This window comes from Canis lupus, chromosome 2 (assembly GCF_048164855.1).
Source record: "Canis lupus baileyi chromosome 2, mCanLup2.hap1, whole genome shotgun sequence".
Taxonomy (NCBI): domain Eukaryota; kingdom Metazoa; phylum Chordata; class Mammalia; order Carnivora; family Canidae; genus Canis; species Canis lupus.
The window spans coordinates 41,922,759-41,937,472 of record NC_132839.1 but is presented as its reverse complement, the minus strand read 5'-3'; the positions used below and the strand labels follow the sequence as shown (position 1 = coordinate 41,937,472).

The window sequence follows — 14,714 nt, the reverse complement described above, 5'->3', positions numbered from 1 at the left end:
GTAGAGAAGTAGTTAACTTACAACAAGATAGTAAGTAATTCTCTGATTTTAAATTTTACCATTATATATGTTTAAAGCCTTGAAGAAATTCAAAACAGACTCATAGATTTAAAAAGAAAAATTCAGAATATTTGCAAACAAAACCAGGGTATCACCTCAAAGATGTCATTGAGGGGTATCAGGATGTCCTGAGTATCCAATCATTCTGCCTTTTATTTATAGTCCTCCTACATTCCCACCCCCAGGTTTTACTTGGGTATGTGGCTGCCCTGCCATGTGAGACAACATTTCCCAACATCCCGTGTGGCTAGATGTGGCCACGCATAACTACTTCTGGGTTAAGGACACAGCAGTGGCATTGATTTGAGTAATCTCCTTAGGTACCAAGCTGTGTGTTCTGGTTTCTCTCTTTCTTCCTTTCTAATAAATGAAGGATAACAGGATAGGAAGAGGCCAATTAGCCCATCTTCCTGGCCTACCACATATCTGGACAATGACATATAAGAGAAATAAACTCTTACCTTCTGTAAGTCATTGAATTTTGAGTCCTTTGTGTCTTAACAGCTTAGACCATAAATCTAATATACAGGGGAAAATATAAAGGAGAATTAAATAAGAACTATATTGCTGTATTGTGTTGTATTGTTTCCAGGTATTTTAAAATTTGGAGACATCTGCTCATCAAATTACCATTTAGAGAATACAATGGAAGCCTACAGAGTGGGTGAAAATATTTGCAATATTTGCAATAGGAAGCACTTGTGTCTAGAATATATAAAGAGCTCCTGCAATTCAATAATAAAAAAATCAGAGGACTTCTTCCATAATAAGTCATTTGGGGGCCTGTATTTCCATTAATATTCTGCCTGTTGGGGAGCATCCCAAGTATTTGCTTTGCCTTCAGGGCTTCTTGTATGGAGCCTGTGACAATCATCAATTTATTACCTCAATTCCCAAATTCATTCTTTTTGCCTGCTTTGTTAAATGTCCTGGTCCCTTTCCTATTTTCCCTTTGCCACCTGGCCCTGGAGCTTTCTCTATCAGTTAGAGCAGGGTGGAGGGACATTGCAGGATGAAACGGTTTTACTTCTCAACTCTAGTGCATTTCTTTGCATGCTCTAGCTCAGCCCCAGGAGTTATACAGTTTCCTATAACAGTGATCACTATATTCCATAGAGTTACTCCTACTGGCAAATTCTTCATTTCTCCAATCTTGACTGCGCCCAGATTGCCTTGATGGAAAAGTTCAACCTTATGTACTTAATCTAATACTAATTAATGAAAGAAAAAGTTATTTGGAACCAGTAAAAAAATTTTCTGAAGTTCAAATTAGAAGGGAGAGTCTTCTCATTTTTCCTTTCTAATACTGTCTGTAGTTTGCTTATAGAATTAAATGATGATGAGATTTCAGGAAGATGTGCTTCTACCTCTTTACTCCTATCTCCATTCTAAAGCTTTGATTAATGTCCCCATGAGCCAGTTATCACTTTCTACTAGGGCAATAATTCCTCTCTGTTAGTAAACATAATTGGGGTATTTTTTCCCAGCAAAATGAATAAGCCCCTAAAAATGCCAGCTAGGCACTTGGCATCTGGATCGGGTCAAGTTCTCTTTGAAGCCAGGGCTATCCCCTAGTGCTATTCTCTTCAGGCCATGTTTCTTTTGGCTCTGTAATAAAATTTCACAAGATCCCTTGATCTAGGTTCTTAACTTAAATAGCCCCTTTCTAACTTAAATACTGAGCCAAAGAAGTTTAATTCCTATAAAATCACAAGTTACTATTTGCTGTTGTGGGCAGAAGAAACCCCACTTGGAGTTGGCTCTGCCAGATGCCTGCAATCCCAAGAAGCCCCAGTCTCCTTTGGAGGAGAATTTTAGGACCTCCTAAATTTTAGGACCTCCTCACGGCCCTCCCCAGTGTTTGCACACTCCTGTACAAGAGAAGCTTGTAACATGCCCCCAGGCCATTGGGCCCCTGTCTGGTTTTCCAGGCGTGTCCCTCCCTTCCCCTTCTCTTCAAGATCCCACAGTTCAGATCTGCTTTCTGACTCTTGAGAAAAAAGGCAAAGTTCTTTCCTGCCTTCAGGCATGTGCGTTGGACTATTCTTCCTGCCTTTTACCCTTTACCCATCTTCACCCAATTCTCTCCTCCTTATCCTTCAAGCTTCACCTTAAACCTCCCTAAGATCTCCATCAAGATGCTCCATGACCCCTGCTCCCCCACTGCTCCAAATCTAAACCAAGTACGGCCATCGCTCCATGGTCTTTTCCTTCATAACCTGTATTAAATCTGTAATTATATGTTTGTATGTTGATTTGATTGAAGTCTGGCTCCTTCCTCAGACTTCAAGATGGAGGAGAGTAGGCATGACACTTGTTCTACTCACAACAGCATCCCTACATTGGCATACGGTAAGTGTACAAACAGTAAGCCCTCAATAGATACTAAGGGAGTCAGTATACAGCACAGTGGTCAAGCACATGGATTTTGGAGCCAGACTGCCTGGGTTTAAGGCCTCATTCTGGCTTCAGACAACTAACTTAATGTCAGTTTCTCCATCTACAAAACAGAGGTGATAACTGCACCTTACTGATAGGGTTGTTAAAATGATGAAGTTCGTAAATAATTGTAAATCACTTTATCACATGCCTATTAAATAATCAATTGGAGTCAAGCTCTTAAATACCATTTTCCCCTCTAAAGAGAGGAGCTAAATGAACTTTGAGGTCCTAAAATTCTATAACTGACACTTGTTAAATGAAAAGAAGTTATTTTAAAATAATACAGTGCTGTGATATAGTTAAAACTAATACATTTTAAAAACAGCATCAATTATACCACCTCTTAGGGTAATACAGTTTAGCAGTCACTAAAATGTTCAAGCCTACCTTGGAATATATGTGAAACTAGACAAAACTTGTATTTAGGCTATAGTTAAAATATAACACTTCAGTGTTTATAATAATTTTTTTAAAAATCTGGAATGTGTAAGTACATTTTGAAATGTTAACTCTATGCAATAACATTCAGCTACTACTGAAAATTTTATTTGCCAACATGGGAAGTGTTTAGTCATGTGAAAAAACAAAATTCAAAATTATATCTTTAATATTATGATGGAATATGATCTCATTATTATAGTGCTTTATACATATACGTCTAAGTGTATGTGTATAAAGGCAAACTTGAAGGAAACATGAAAAAATGGTAAAAATCTTGGGGTTGAAAAGTTTTAAATTATTGTTACTGTTGACCCAATATTAGGAAAACTTATAATTGATTTATTATTAATGACTCAAGTCAACAAAGGTACATTTTGTTCTAAAAATCATGCAATCATACAATCCAGCCCTATAGAGATTAAGAAACTGAGTCCCAGGGAAATACAGGTGCCTTGTCCAAGCAAATCCAGGAAAGTCAGTGTTTTCCCAATACACACAATTGCCCCTTACTAAAAAGTGTTACTAAGGTGATTTATTTTGCATTAACATTTTGAGAGAATAATTTTTTCATGTAAATGTTTCATATACAAAAGCTAATAGCTGATTTGAAGTAAAGCAAGTTTGTTATCTATGTAAAACGTCTCTCAGTCTTCTTCTTATTCATGCAAAAACTAAATACCAGAACCTTCTGTACTCTTAATAATTTCAGAGAAAATAAAGTGTGCTTCCTAGTCAGTATAAAGACAAGATCTTGAGATCTATCTATAAACTGACTTCAGGGACACCTGGGTGGTTCAGTCAGTTGAGTGTCTGATCATGAGATCATGAGATCGAGCCCCACGTCAGGAGCCACATTCAGTGGAGCAATGGAGCCTGCTTGAGATTCTCTCTTTCCCTCTTTCTGCCCCTCCCCCCTCTAAAAAACAAATAAAGAATAGAGTTGAACTAACTTTAGATTCTGAAGATAATAAACATATGACAGAAAATGCAGTTTAAGGAGGCCGCATTCACCAAAATGTCATTCTTCCAGATACTCCTTCACCTTTATCACATCTCTGTTTGATCTTTGGCCCAGTCACTAATTGACAGAGATTGCTAAAGCCCAGATCAAGGCCAGGAAAGCAGTAAGTGGCCAAGGAAGTTTACTTAGACTGGTAACATGGATAGAGACTTACAGAAAAACAGGTATGAAATTGGCAGGATGTGAAGCAAAATTCCAGAACAGATAAGTCTTAGAAGAATGTAGATCCTAGAGTCCAAAGGGAATGGATCCAAGCAGATTAGGAGGGAATCTATGAGAAAGTGACATAGGATCAACTGTTCATAATTCTGTCTTCAAAGGCAAAATTCCTTCCCCCCTTTTGTTTTGTTTTTTAGTTAAATTTAGAAGTCTACAATGTAAATTAATAGCAGGGTGACTAGGGAATGCTGTTGCAATGTAAAGAAATTTTAACCCAATTAGCATCATGTCAGCATCTTCTTCCTAATTCCTATTAAATATTCTGCTCCCCTCCACCAAGTCCTTCCTCACAGCTCCCCTCCCTAGCCTGGTGAGTCACACATCTTGCTCCACAAATTACCCTGTCATTAGTCTCAGGCACAGTGAGTGATGTAGACAAGAGCAAGGGGGCTGGGAACCTTGCTGACAGTGACTCACTCACAGAAAAGCCTAGGGGAAGGCACTGATTCTGTCTTAATCTTCCCATCTGAGAGATGAGAGGATTGGCCTTAGAGTCTGCAAAGCCCTCTTGAGCACCATTGAAGAGTTCTGCAGGAGCTTTCCCACTAGCTAGTCCCAGGTAGGAAGAGTCAGCAAGACCACCACACACTGTCTATAATTAATTAGTAAAATAAAAAACAAAAAAAAACAAGAAACAGTGCAGTGTTTCACATACCACCTCAAAGAGCCGAAAACCTTGAGAAAGAACTATGAATGTAGAGTCAGAAAGCCCAGGTCTGAGCTCCAACCCTGCCCCTTAAAACTAAGTGAATTTGGGAGGGGGGCCTGGGTCGCTCAGTTAGTTGAGTGTCTGACTTTTGATTTCTACCCAGGTCATGATCTCAGGGTCATGAGATAGATCCCCACACTGGGTTCTGGGCTCTGTGTTCAGCAAGGAGTCTACTTGGGATTCTCTTTCTCCCTCTCCCTCTACCCCTCCTACCCCGTTCCCTTCCCTTTGCCTCTTTTTCTCTAAAATAATAAATAAATAAATCTTTTAAAAAAGATTTTATTTATCTATTCATGAGACACACACAGAGAGAGGCAGAGACACAGGCAGAGGGAGAAGCAGGCTCCATGTAGGGAGCCTGATGTGGGACTCGATCATGGGACCCCAGGATCATGCCCTGCCAAAGGCTGACACTCAATCACTGAGCCACCCAGGCATCCCTAAATAAATAAATCTTAAAAACAAAACAAAACCAAAGTGAACTTGGGCAACTCTCTGAATTCTTGGCTAGCTCACTTGCTCTATAGTGCTACTTCTACCTTCCACAAGGACCTATTACAGATTAAGAGTGATTTGGTATGTATAAATATCTGAACAGAGTAAAGTGCTGGATCTATGTTACAGAGTCACATTAACTTATCATCTTCACCTTACTAGGTCTGGGCAAGAAGCTGATGTCAGGCTGGTTTAAACAGTAAGATTAAGTGCTAAGTTTAAAAAGACTCCCCAAGGGAGAGTAATGGGACAGACACCCCTGTCCCCTTCCAGGTGCACTCTCTCCACCATCTCCACACTTCTCGCTGCTGGTAAAGGTAACTGATTTCATATCCTTCTTTCAGTAAGGGAAGCCTTCATAATGGGTACACCCTCGGCTAACCTAAACAGAAAACCTAGGGAAGGTAGAGAGGCTATACCACACAGTGTCATCTAGTTCAGACCTTTCAAATTATCAGACTTACCTGAGGTGATACCCAGACCACCCCCATGACACCCTGGGGTAGAATTTCTAGGACAGGACATATGTTAATCCAAGGCCTATAGGTTTATCAAGGAAGAGGGGTTTGGGACTCTGAATCCCCATCTTCACCCCTTTCCAGCTACCTGCGCTAGGTGAGTATGTGACTTATTCTAAGCTTTAAATTCCTCATCTGTAAAATATGTATATTTGTTATTTCCGTACAGACTAGGTCAGCATTAAACAAAGTCATGTGTCTAAATCACCATGTAACTTGCGGCATATAGTAAGTGCCGTAGGTGTTAGGATGGTCACTATTTACATTTCCTCATCAATGGCACCATGCACTTGCAGGTGGCCCATCACTCAGCCCTCATTCACTGATTTCCTCTAATACCCTCGTCAGCATGAAGGTTGCCTGGACTGAGTGTCAGTAAGGCAGTAGCTTTGCTGAAGCATGAGTGACACTTGGTGGGGTAACTCATTTCCTCAGTGACAGCAGGATTTCTTACATAACTGGAACCTGATGTGGGCAGTGTCACCAAAGGAATCATTTTATGAAAGACAGTATAGCTTACAGAAGGGTGTGGGGCCACATCTTGATCAAGTAGGAATTGTGTACATCCTTCTCACAGGAGAAGGAGGAGGATGCTGAGTTACTTTCAGGGAAGGTCTGGGGTTACCAAGGCACACTGATGAAGCAAGCCCCCAATTTTAATGTTTTAAAAATGTACACTTATGTAATGTTTAAAGGCAGGGTTTCCTGTCACGCTGCCTGCTGCCCCCACAGAATGAAGCACTCTTTGGAAAAGAACAAGATGACAAAGATTCTAGTAATCTTCAGATGAGGGTGAGGTGCAGTGGGTGGGGGAACATACAGTAGAGGGCAAGAAAATGGGGAAGGAGTGCAGGAAAGAAAATCTCGATTGCATGTTCTCAACAGTTTTCTTCTTAACTCTGAAATCACAAAAAAAGTTAGAACAATAAAAGGCAAGATTTCCCTATGGCCAAGAACTGCTGGTGTAGGGCTGGGAGATTGGCACCTGCTGGAAGAATCAGTTTCTGCTCCCTGCTTTGTTTGTCAATGGCCACCAGCCCTTGTTATTTATTCATCATAAAAAAAAATAATTCATAAGATCTCCAAACTGAGCAGAACAAGTCATTCCTATCCAGTCTCTAGCTACTGCAAGAGGCCCCTTAAAGAAAAATACATATGTCTAACACTCATATTTTAAGTAGATGGGGGAGAGACAGAGACAGAGATCAAGAGAGACAGAGACTTATTCAGGGCATCTGCAAGGTCTAGTACATAGGGAAAATAGGTCATTTATTCATTCTTCTGGCTTTGATTAATGATTAAACCTATGGCTTCAAACTGAGAGCTATTTTGCCTGCAAAAGTGTCTGGAAGGAGAAATATCCTGGATATATTGTATGAAAATATAACATATTATTTAAAAAATAAAAATTTCAGAAAAAAAAATTCAGGGCACCCAGGTGGCTCAGTTGGTTAAGTGTCTGACTTTGGCTTGGGTCACAGGGTCCTCGGATCAAGCCCTATGTCAGGCTCTGTGGTCAGTGAAAAGTCGGCTTCTCCCTCGCCCTCTGCTCCTTGCTCAACTTGTCCTCTTTCTTTCAGATAAATAAATAAAATCTTTTAAAAAAATCCCTGGGTTTCTAGACTTTTCAAACAAACATTCTTTTCAAGAGGATATCCTTAACTTTCTCTCCAATATATTTTTATAAAAATTTCATTCTGGGGGACCCCTGAGTGGCTCAGTGGTTGAATGTCTGCCTTTGGCTCAGGGCATGATCCCGGAGCTCCACGATCAAGTCCTGTGTCTGGCTTCCCGTGAGGAGCCTGCTTCTCCCTCTGCCTGTGTCTCTCATGAAAAAATAAATAAAATCTTAAAAAAAATTTTCATTTCAGTCTCTGATTTCTGTCTATTAATACAAATCAATGCTATGAATAAGAGAAAACACCATAGACATAGACACCGTAACATATGTAGACACTGTAGACACCGCTAACATATGTAGAGTTTCTTACGTCAAAGCCACACATAGCACAAGGCCAACTCCTTTTTCTCTGGAGGACAGAAGTTGAACATGGGCCAGTGTGATTGTCTGGCTCCTTCTCTATTGATCCTGATTTGGCATTTCCAGTTTCCTAAGTCTCCTTTTTTTTAAGTTCTTTTTCTTTAAGCTAAGATTTATTGGCTATTTCCTCAAAATTTGTTTTTGTCAAGGAATATAGTTGGCCAAAGTGCTACTGGGAATGGCGAGTCTGAATTTGGCCCACATGTGAACCCAGAGAAGAATAGAGGTAGGATTGGAATAGACATGACCCACAAGGCAGGTTGCTGACTCCATGTGCCATATGAAGGGATTCAGAGTTCCTCCTCTGTGTCATTTGTTTAGTGAAATTTAAATATGGATGTCTGAAGGTCATTGTGAAAGAAAGGAATGCCCTGAAAGAAAGTGAACAGAAGGATCCCATGATATTCAACAGCAAATATCCCAGGTGCAAGTACTGTCTGAAACATACATAAAATAGACTGCTCTAAATTTGTGTCCAGTCTCTTAAAATATACCAAGCGATCTCTAGCGGATACCAAGCGATCTCTTCACCTCAGTGAAGTCCTTTTGTTCAAGGGGAAGGAGAGCCCTTGAGGCTTCTCTTCCCTGCCAAGTAAAGCTGTTTATCAGTAAATTTTTCTTCCTGCTCGTCTATGAGGTTGGGAATGTTACTCAGCTGCCACCTTAGGAAATCTGAGCAATTTCAACCTTTGCCATGCTGTCAGGTGGATGTTTACAGGGTGTGGTGGCAGAAGAGGAGTCACATTTACATATTCCACAGCAATTCTGAAATCGCTCAGCCTCTGTCACTCTGTCATGCATCAATCAGTGATATCATCGAGTACTATGTACAGAGGACGCTGAGCTTCTGGCCCAGGAGCAGCTCCACCTTTACACTATGGCTTTGTTTGAAAAGACCCCACTCCGGACTTCCTCTGGTCATACATCTTTCCCACTGGGTGAGGAGTCCATAGACCCAAGGCCATATGCCCACCCACACACCATACCCCCTTCCTAGACTTGCTAGGGGTAAGTAGGACCTGAGAATTCCCTGCCTAAACACCTCTAAGTCCACTTCCAAGGCCTGCATGGGCCCTTCCTCAAGTCTGTCCTCTGAAAAGTGACAGCACATTATACAACTAGGCCCAAGGATGGCCAAAAGGAGACTGTTGGGGAGGAGACAAAGAGACTCCCACTTGGACACACACACAGGGTTGTCTGCACACATGTGCACTGGGCTTTTAGCTAAGCAGGACAAAAAGAGGGCCAGGCTGAGGGCTGGACAACTCCACATTACTCTTGCCCTGGGCCCCTCCAATGTTAGGGGAGGGCCTGTCCACAGGGCCTCAGGGTAGGTCTGCAACTCTAGAGGTCCCAGGAATTCTGGAAGCCAAAGATCCATGCAGGCTGAGCAGCCACCAGAGGAGCTGGTAGCATGACCCAGACAGAAATCCTCATGTAACTTCTGACTGTCCAGCTGAACCACACTCCTCCCCAGAGAAAGCACCTTCCTTGTTAGCAGAAAGTAGTTTATTCACTCTGGCTTCCCCCTGCTTCCCCATCCCCCCACTATTTACTCTCACCTCACTAGAAAGCAGGCAGGGGAAATATATTTGTGATTAATGGGGTTAGTGTTTAGCAAAATTTTGATAAGAAGGTATAGAAAAGTATAGGCCCAAGGAGGGTGTGAAATGGGGGCGTGCCTTTGTCCTGAACCCCTTTTGCCTTTTCTACTGATCCGTTAGGAATTGGTTAGGTGGGAGGTGGGGTGAAGGCCCCATGCCAGCAAGGACTGTTGGTGCAGGTGAAGTATGAGGAACGTGAATCAGATCCCCAGCAGCTGTGCTATCTGCCTTCGCAGCTGTAAACTGGGAGTGATAGCACTGTCTCTTCAGAGACCATTACAGAAGTTCAAGGAGACGCTCACAATTACAACTCACAACTCTCCTGCATATCACCATTAATGTAATTCTTTCACCAGCATTTGCTCATTGTATCCTCACCACAATGATAATTATTCATACCCCCCAAATTTACAGATGCAAAGAGAAGTTTAGAGGGACTTGCTCCAGGTAACATGGAGCCAGACCCAAAGTTAGGCACTGAGGGTACTGGTACTTGACTTTGCCTTTCATCAATATTTGTGAACATGCACTATGAATAACTCTTCTTCATACAGATAATCATTCTCAATTGTCACCTTTGATGACTTTGAAGAAATGTGTTTTTGAAAGCCCTTCTCCCACAGTGGGGAGACTGAAAGCTGGAAACCTGCAGGACAAACAGAGCCAACTCTCTTCCTTCAGACTGGAAAGGAGGCTTGGGGAAACGGGAAGGGGAGGGTAAGGAGGGGGCCAGGCCAGAGCACAGACATGGCAAATGGCAAATACCATCTAAGCTAGTGGAGCTCTTTGCCACCTGGTGCTGTGGAAGGAAACTTTCACTCAACACCTCTCGAGAAGAAAAGAGCATGGATCTACAGTATATCATAGAGAATAACATGATACTTGCCTTGCCCCAAACACCTCTCCCCCCGGAACACACAAAACGATACCATATAGTAAGAAAGCTCTGGGTCACAGACATAGTTTTCCAAGATCACAGTTAAGAAAACACAGTAGAGGTAAAATAAAATAAAATGTAAATAGCAGTAATTACCTTGAGTATATATGATAGCTTTCTGTGAAGGGATTCAAGAACTATATATATGTATATATGTGTATATATATATATAAATAAAAGTTTTGCCTTTACTTTCATAACATCCCTGCAGAAGCAGAAAAGGGAAACATAATCAATCGACTACATAGTTTATGCCCATAAGTTTCCTTCTGGTTCTAAAACCCTAAGTTGGATTTCCAAATCGGTGGCAGAACTTGGCGGAGGCTGACCTGGGAGTACCAGTCAGTTTCTTTTGCCCTGCATGGTGCTTTAAAATAAGTTGAGCTGAATCTAAACTCTAGGAATTTTCACATAAAAATCCGGATTCACAGCCTCATTTGAAAAACAAAAGAAAACAAAACAATAAAATCAGAAGACCTGGCAATTGTCACAGGACCTGCAGGCCTTAAGTGAGGCATAAGCTTTATCATCTGGCCCTATGCTCATTTCAGTTACCTACCGGCCTTCTAAGGCATTAACTTTGTGATTCCTTATGTCTCTAAGATTTATCAATGTGAATTATGCCTTCAAAGTCAGTGCAACTTAAGACAATAAGAGCTTAGCACTGCCTAGTATAGTGATTATAGTTATATCAGCACAGGGTTTTGGAAAGAACCAGTTGTGACTCACTCATTAGTGTCCTGGTTCTCAAAACTGGCTCTTTAGGGAGGATTACCTGGAAAATATTTTTAAGTCATTCTCTCCTTATTTCAAATCGCATAAATCAGGATCTCTGAAGGCGCTATCCTGGCATCTGTATTGTTATTGTTGCTTAACAAACATATTTAATAAAGCTTAAGGATGCACATGGTAAAGTAACAAATCACAAAAGTAAACACACCTGGGTTATAACCAGCATCCAAACCAAGAAACACGATATTATCAGCACCCCAGATACTCCATTTGTGTCTCTGCCCAGTTACTACCCCATTTTCTCCAACTATCCTAGCCTAACTTTGAACACCACAGATTAATGTTGCCTCTCCTTAAGCTTCATATGAACGGGATCACACTGACTACATTCTTTTGTATCTAGATTCTTTCCCTCAACATTCATGACTGAGACACATCTAGGCTGATGTGTGTACAGCAGCTGACTCATTTTCACTGGTGTTTAGTATTCCACGGTATGACTACCACAATCTATTTTTTCATTTTCCTGTTGGGGGAAATTTGAGGTTTGTTTTTTTTTTTAAATTGACGGCTATAACAAATAAGGTTACTCTCTGTGAATATTCTCGAGCATGTCTTTGGTAAACATATGTATTTATTTCTGTAGGGCAGTGGAAATAGTAGACCACAGGTATACATATGCTCTCATTTAATAGATCTGTTGACCAGTTTTCTAGGGCTGTTGTGCTAATATATACTCCCACATCTGTGTATGAGAGTTCCAGCTGAACATTCTCATCAACAAACCTGCTGTCGATCTTTTAAATGTTAGCCTCTTTGCTGGGTGTGTAGCAGTACTTTACTGTAGTTGTAACATGCCTTCCCCTAATAGCCAATAAGGTTGAGCACATTTCATGTTTCTTGGCCATTTGAATATGCTCTTTTGTGAAGTACCTGTTCAGATTTTTGCCCAGTTTTCTATTGTGTTGGTCTATCTTTTCTAATGGACTTGTTTTCTTTATTCTGGATATGACTCCTTGTTGTTTATATGCATGGCAATATCTTTTGCAGTTTGTCTTTTATTCTTTTAATGGTAAACTTTGATGAAAGGAAGTTATTAGTTTTAATATGGTCCAATTTATAGATCTTTTCCATTATATTAGTACTCTCTATGTCTTCTTTAAAAAAATCACTGCCTACCCCAAAGTTATTAATATATCGTATTTTGTTATCTAGAATAGTCCTGTCCAATAGAAAAACAGTGAGAGCCAAATATGTAACTTAAAGTTTTCTTGTAGTTGCATTTTAAACAGTAAAAAAGTGAAATTAATTTTAATAATGTATTTTATTTGACCCAACATATATATCTAAAATATTATCATTTCAACATATAATCAACATAAAAATTATTAATGAGACATTTTTATTTCTTTCTCTATAGTAAGGTTTTGAAATCTGTTGTGCATTTTGCACTTAGAACCTATCTCTATTGGATCAGCCACATTTCAAGGACTCAGTAGCAACAAGGAGCTAGCAGGTGCCATAGTGAACAATGCAGATCTAGAAATTATCATTTTATCTGCCAGTTTTACCTACCACACTTACTTTAACATTCATATGTGTATAAACTTTTAAAAGATTTTATTTATTTATTTTAGAGAGAGAGAGAGAGTACCTGCACATGAGCAGGGAGAGGGGCGGGGGGGGAGGGAAAGGGAGAAAATCTCAAGCAGACTCCCCGCTGAGCACTGAACCTCACCATTCCAACATCATGACCTGAGTCAAAGCCATGAGTCAGATACTTAACCAACTGAGTCACCCAGGCACCCCAAGGTGTATAAATTTTGAGGTTAGAATCAAGATTCAGCTTATTTTCCCATCTGTATATTCAAAGGACCTTCCCTTATATAGAGTATCAGTGTTATCACAAATCAAAGGTCCAAATATGTAGAGGCTCATTTCTAGAATCTCCAGTCCATTTCATTGGTCAACTATGAGTTTGGCTTTAGCATTTTTTAAAAATGCTAGTTGATTCTTATATTCATTCAGTATTGAGAACCACTACCAGGAGGTCACAAAATTTATTAGTAGCTATGACCAGAAATTTTTGAGTGAAGTGGAATGGAATAGAAAACATTGCTATGTACCAAGGATTGTTTTTTTTTCCCAAGGATTGTTTTATGAAATGTTTATTTCAGTTACTCTGTGAGTGTGTTTCTAAGCTGAGGTCTAAAAAGTATTTCTTACCATCAGTGATGGTCCAAAAAAAAAAAGTTTGAAATCCACTATAATAGTGGATAGTAGTATTTCATCTGTGAAACAATTACTTGGGAAAATCCAGCTCACATATTATTTTATAATCATCATCTAAAATTGCTCTGAAGTTTTACTCTTACACATTTGGTGATAGACCTCCACACAAAGCAGATCTCCATTTATAACAAGTTAGGGAAGGCCAGTCATGGCTAGTGGAACAAGAGGAGCTCATGATAAAACCCTGTAACTCTGACCCAAAGTGGAATATGATAATGTGTCCGTGACACGAACATTGCAAAAGAAAATTGCTAATCTGCACAATTTGAGATTTGTTCAGCATCACTAGATTTTATGTTTTTCAAGTTTTAGTTGGATGTCAAACAAGAAAACAAAATTTGAGGGGAAGAAATTGAAACCAATTTAGTTATTAAGTGATGTTAAGTGACCTTTGTTATTGAAAAAATGCTCTCAATATTTGCTTGTATCTTGCAATGATTGTTTTATTGTTCAATCTGTGTCAAGATCAATCTAATCAACAACTATTTCTCGACTATCCACTAAAATATGTCTGGCAAAGGAATCAAATTTTTTTTAAAAAATGGACTTTGTTCTTTCATATAAGAACTCTATAGAGAAAAAATGGATTGTGGCATATGATTTTCCCTTGTTGAGTACTTTTTTTTAGAACACAGATATAATAAATAAAAATGATTTCAAGCCCCTACATGTAATATTTTCTCTTCAAATAACCTAAGTACGTGCCTTGGCTGTAATTTTTACAGTTTTCCCATTAAGAGAGGAAGGAGAGATATATTTGATGGTCATTTAACAATATATACAAGTGTTGAATTGTTATTTTGTACACCTGAAACTCGTATCATGTTCTAAATCAATTATACCTCAATTAAAAAAAATAGCTGGAGATCTGTTTTCATTTCTCCCTTCTCCAGTCCTCACGACCACATGTCACATGTTTCAGGAGGCACAGCTATGAGATGGAAGAAGATAGAGCCATCTATTACAGGAGAAGAAAAAAGTATTGGTTGCACACCCACACAGTATACGTGTCTTTTGGTTTTGTTTTTATACGGTGCACCTGCACATGGAAGTATGTGTGTGTGTGGGGGGGTGTATCAATCCTAAACAGATTTGGAAATGTTGATTAGATATCTCCATTTCTTGTTTTCCAGAAGATATAATTCAGAGATCAATAAAGAGGAAACTTCCCACTGAATTGAAATCTGCATATACCAAACATCA

At 39.7% G+C, this 14,714-nt stretch overlaps 1 protein-coding gene across 10 annotated transcripts in view; it reads right to left on the bottom strand.

Annotated features, from left to right (window-relative positions):
* Positions 1-14,714, bottom strand: part of CERS3 (ceramide synthase 3) — a 121,221-nt gene that overhangs the window by 90,510 nt on the left and 15,997 nt on the right. For 4 of the 10 annotated variants that reach the window (XM_072796834.1, XM_072796877.1, XM_072796907.1 and 1 more), the window contains one exon: positions 522-578. The exons of 2 other annotated variants lie outside the window; for them this stretch is intronic. In XM_072796834.1, the coding sequence (XP_072652935.1) occupies positions 522-535 (14 nt within the window). In that variant the 5' untranslated portion in view covers positions 536-578. Of the gene's footprint in view, positions 1-521; positions 579-4,118; positions 4,236-14,353; positions 14,470-14,714 lie in introns of all 10 variants that reach the window. 4 more of the 10 variants (XM_072796845.1, XM_072796871.1, XM_072796856.1 and 1 more) reach the window with 3 other exon arrangements.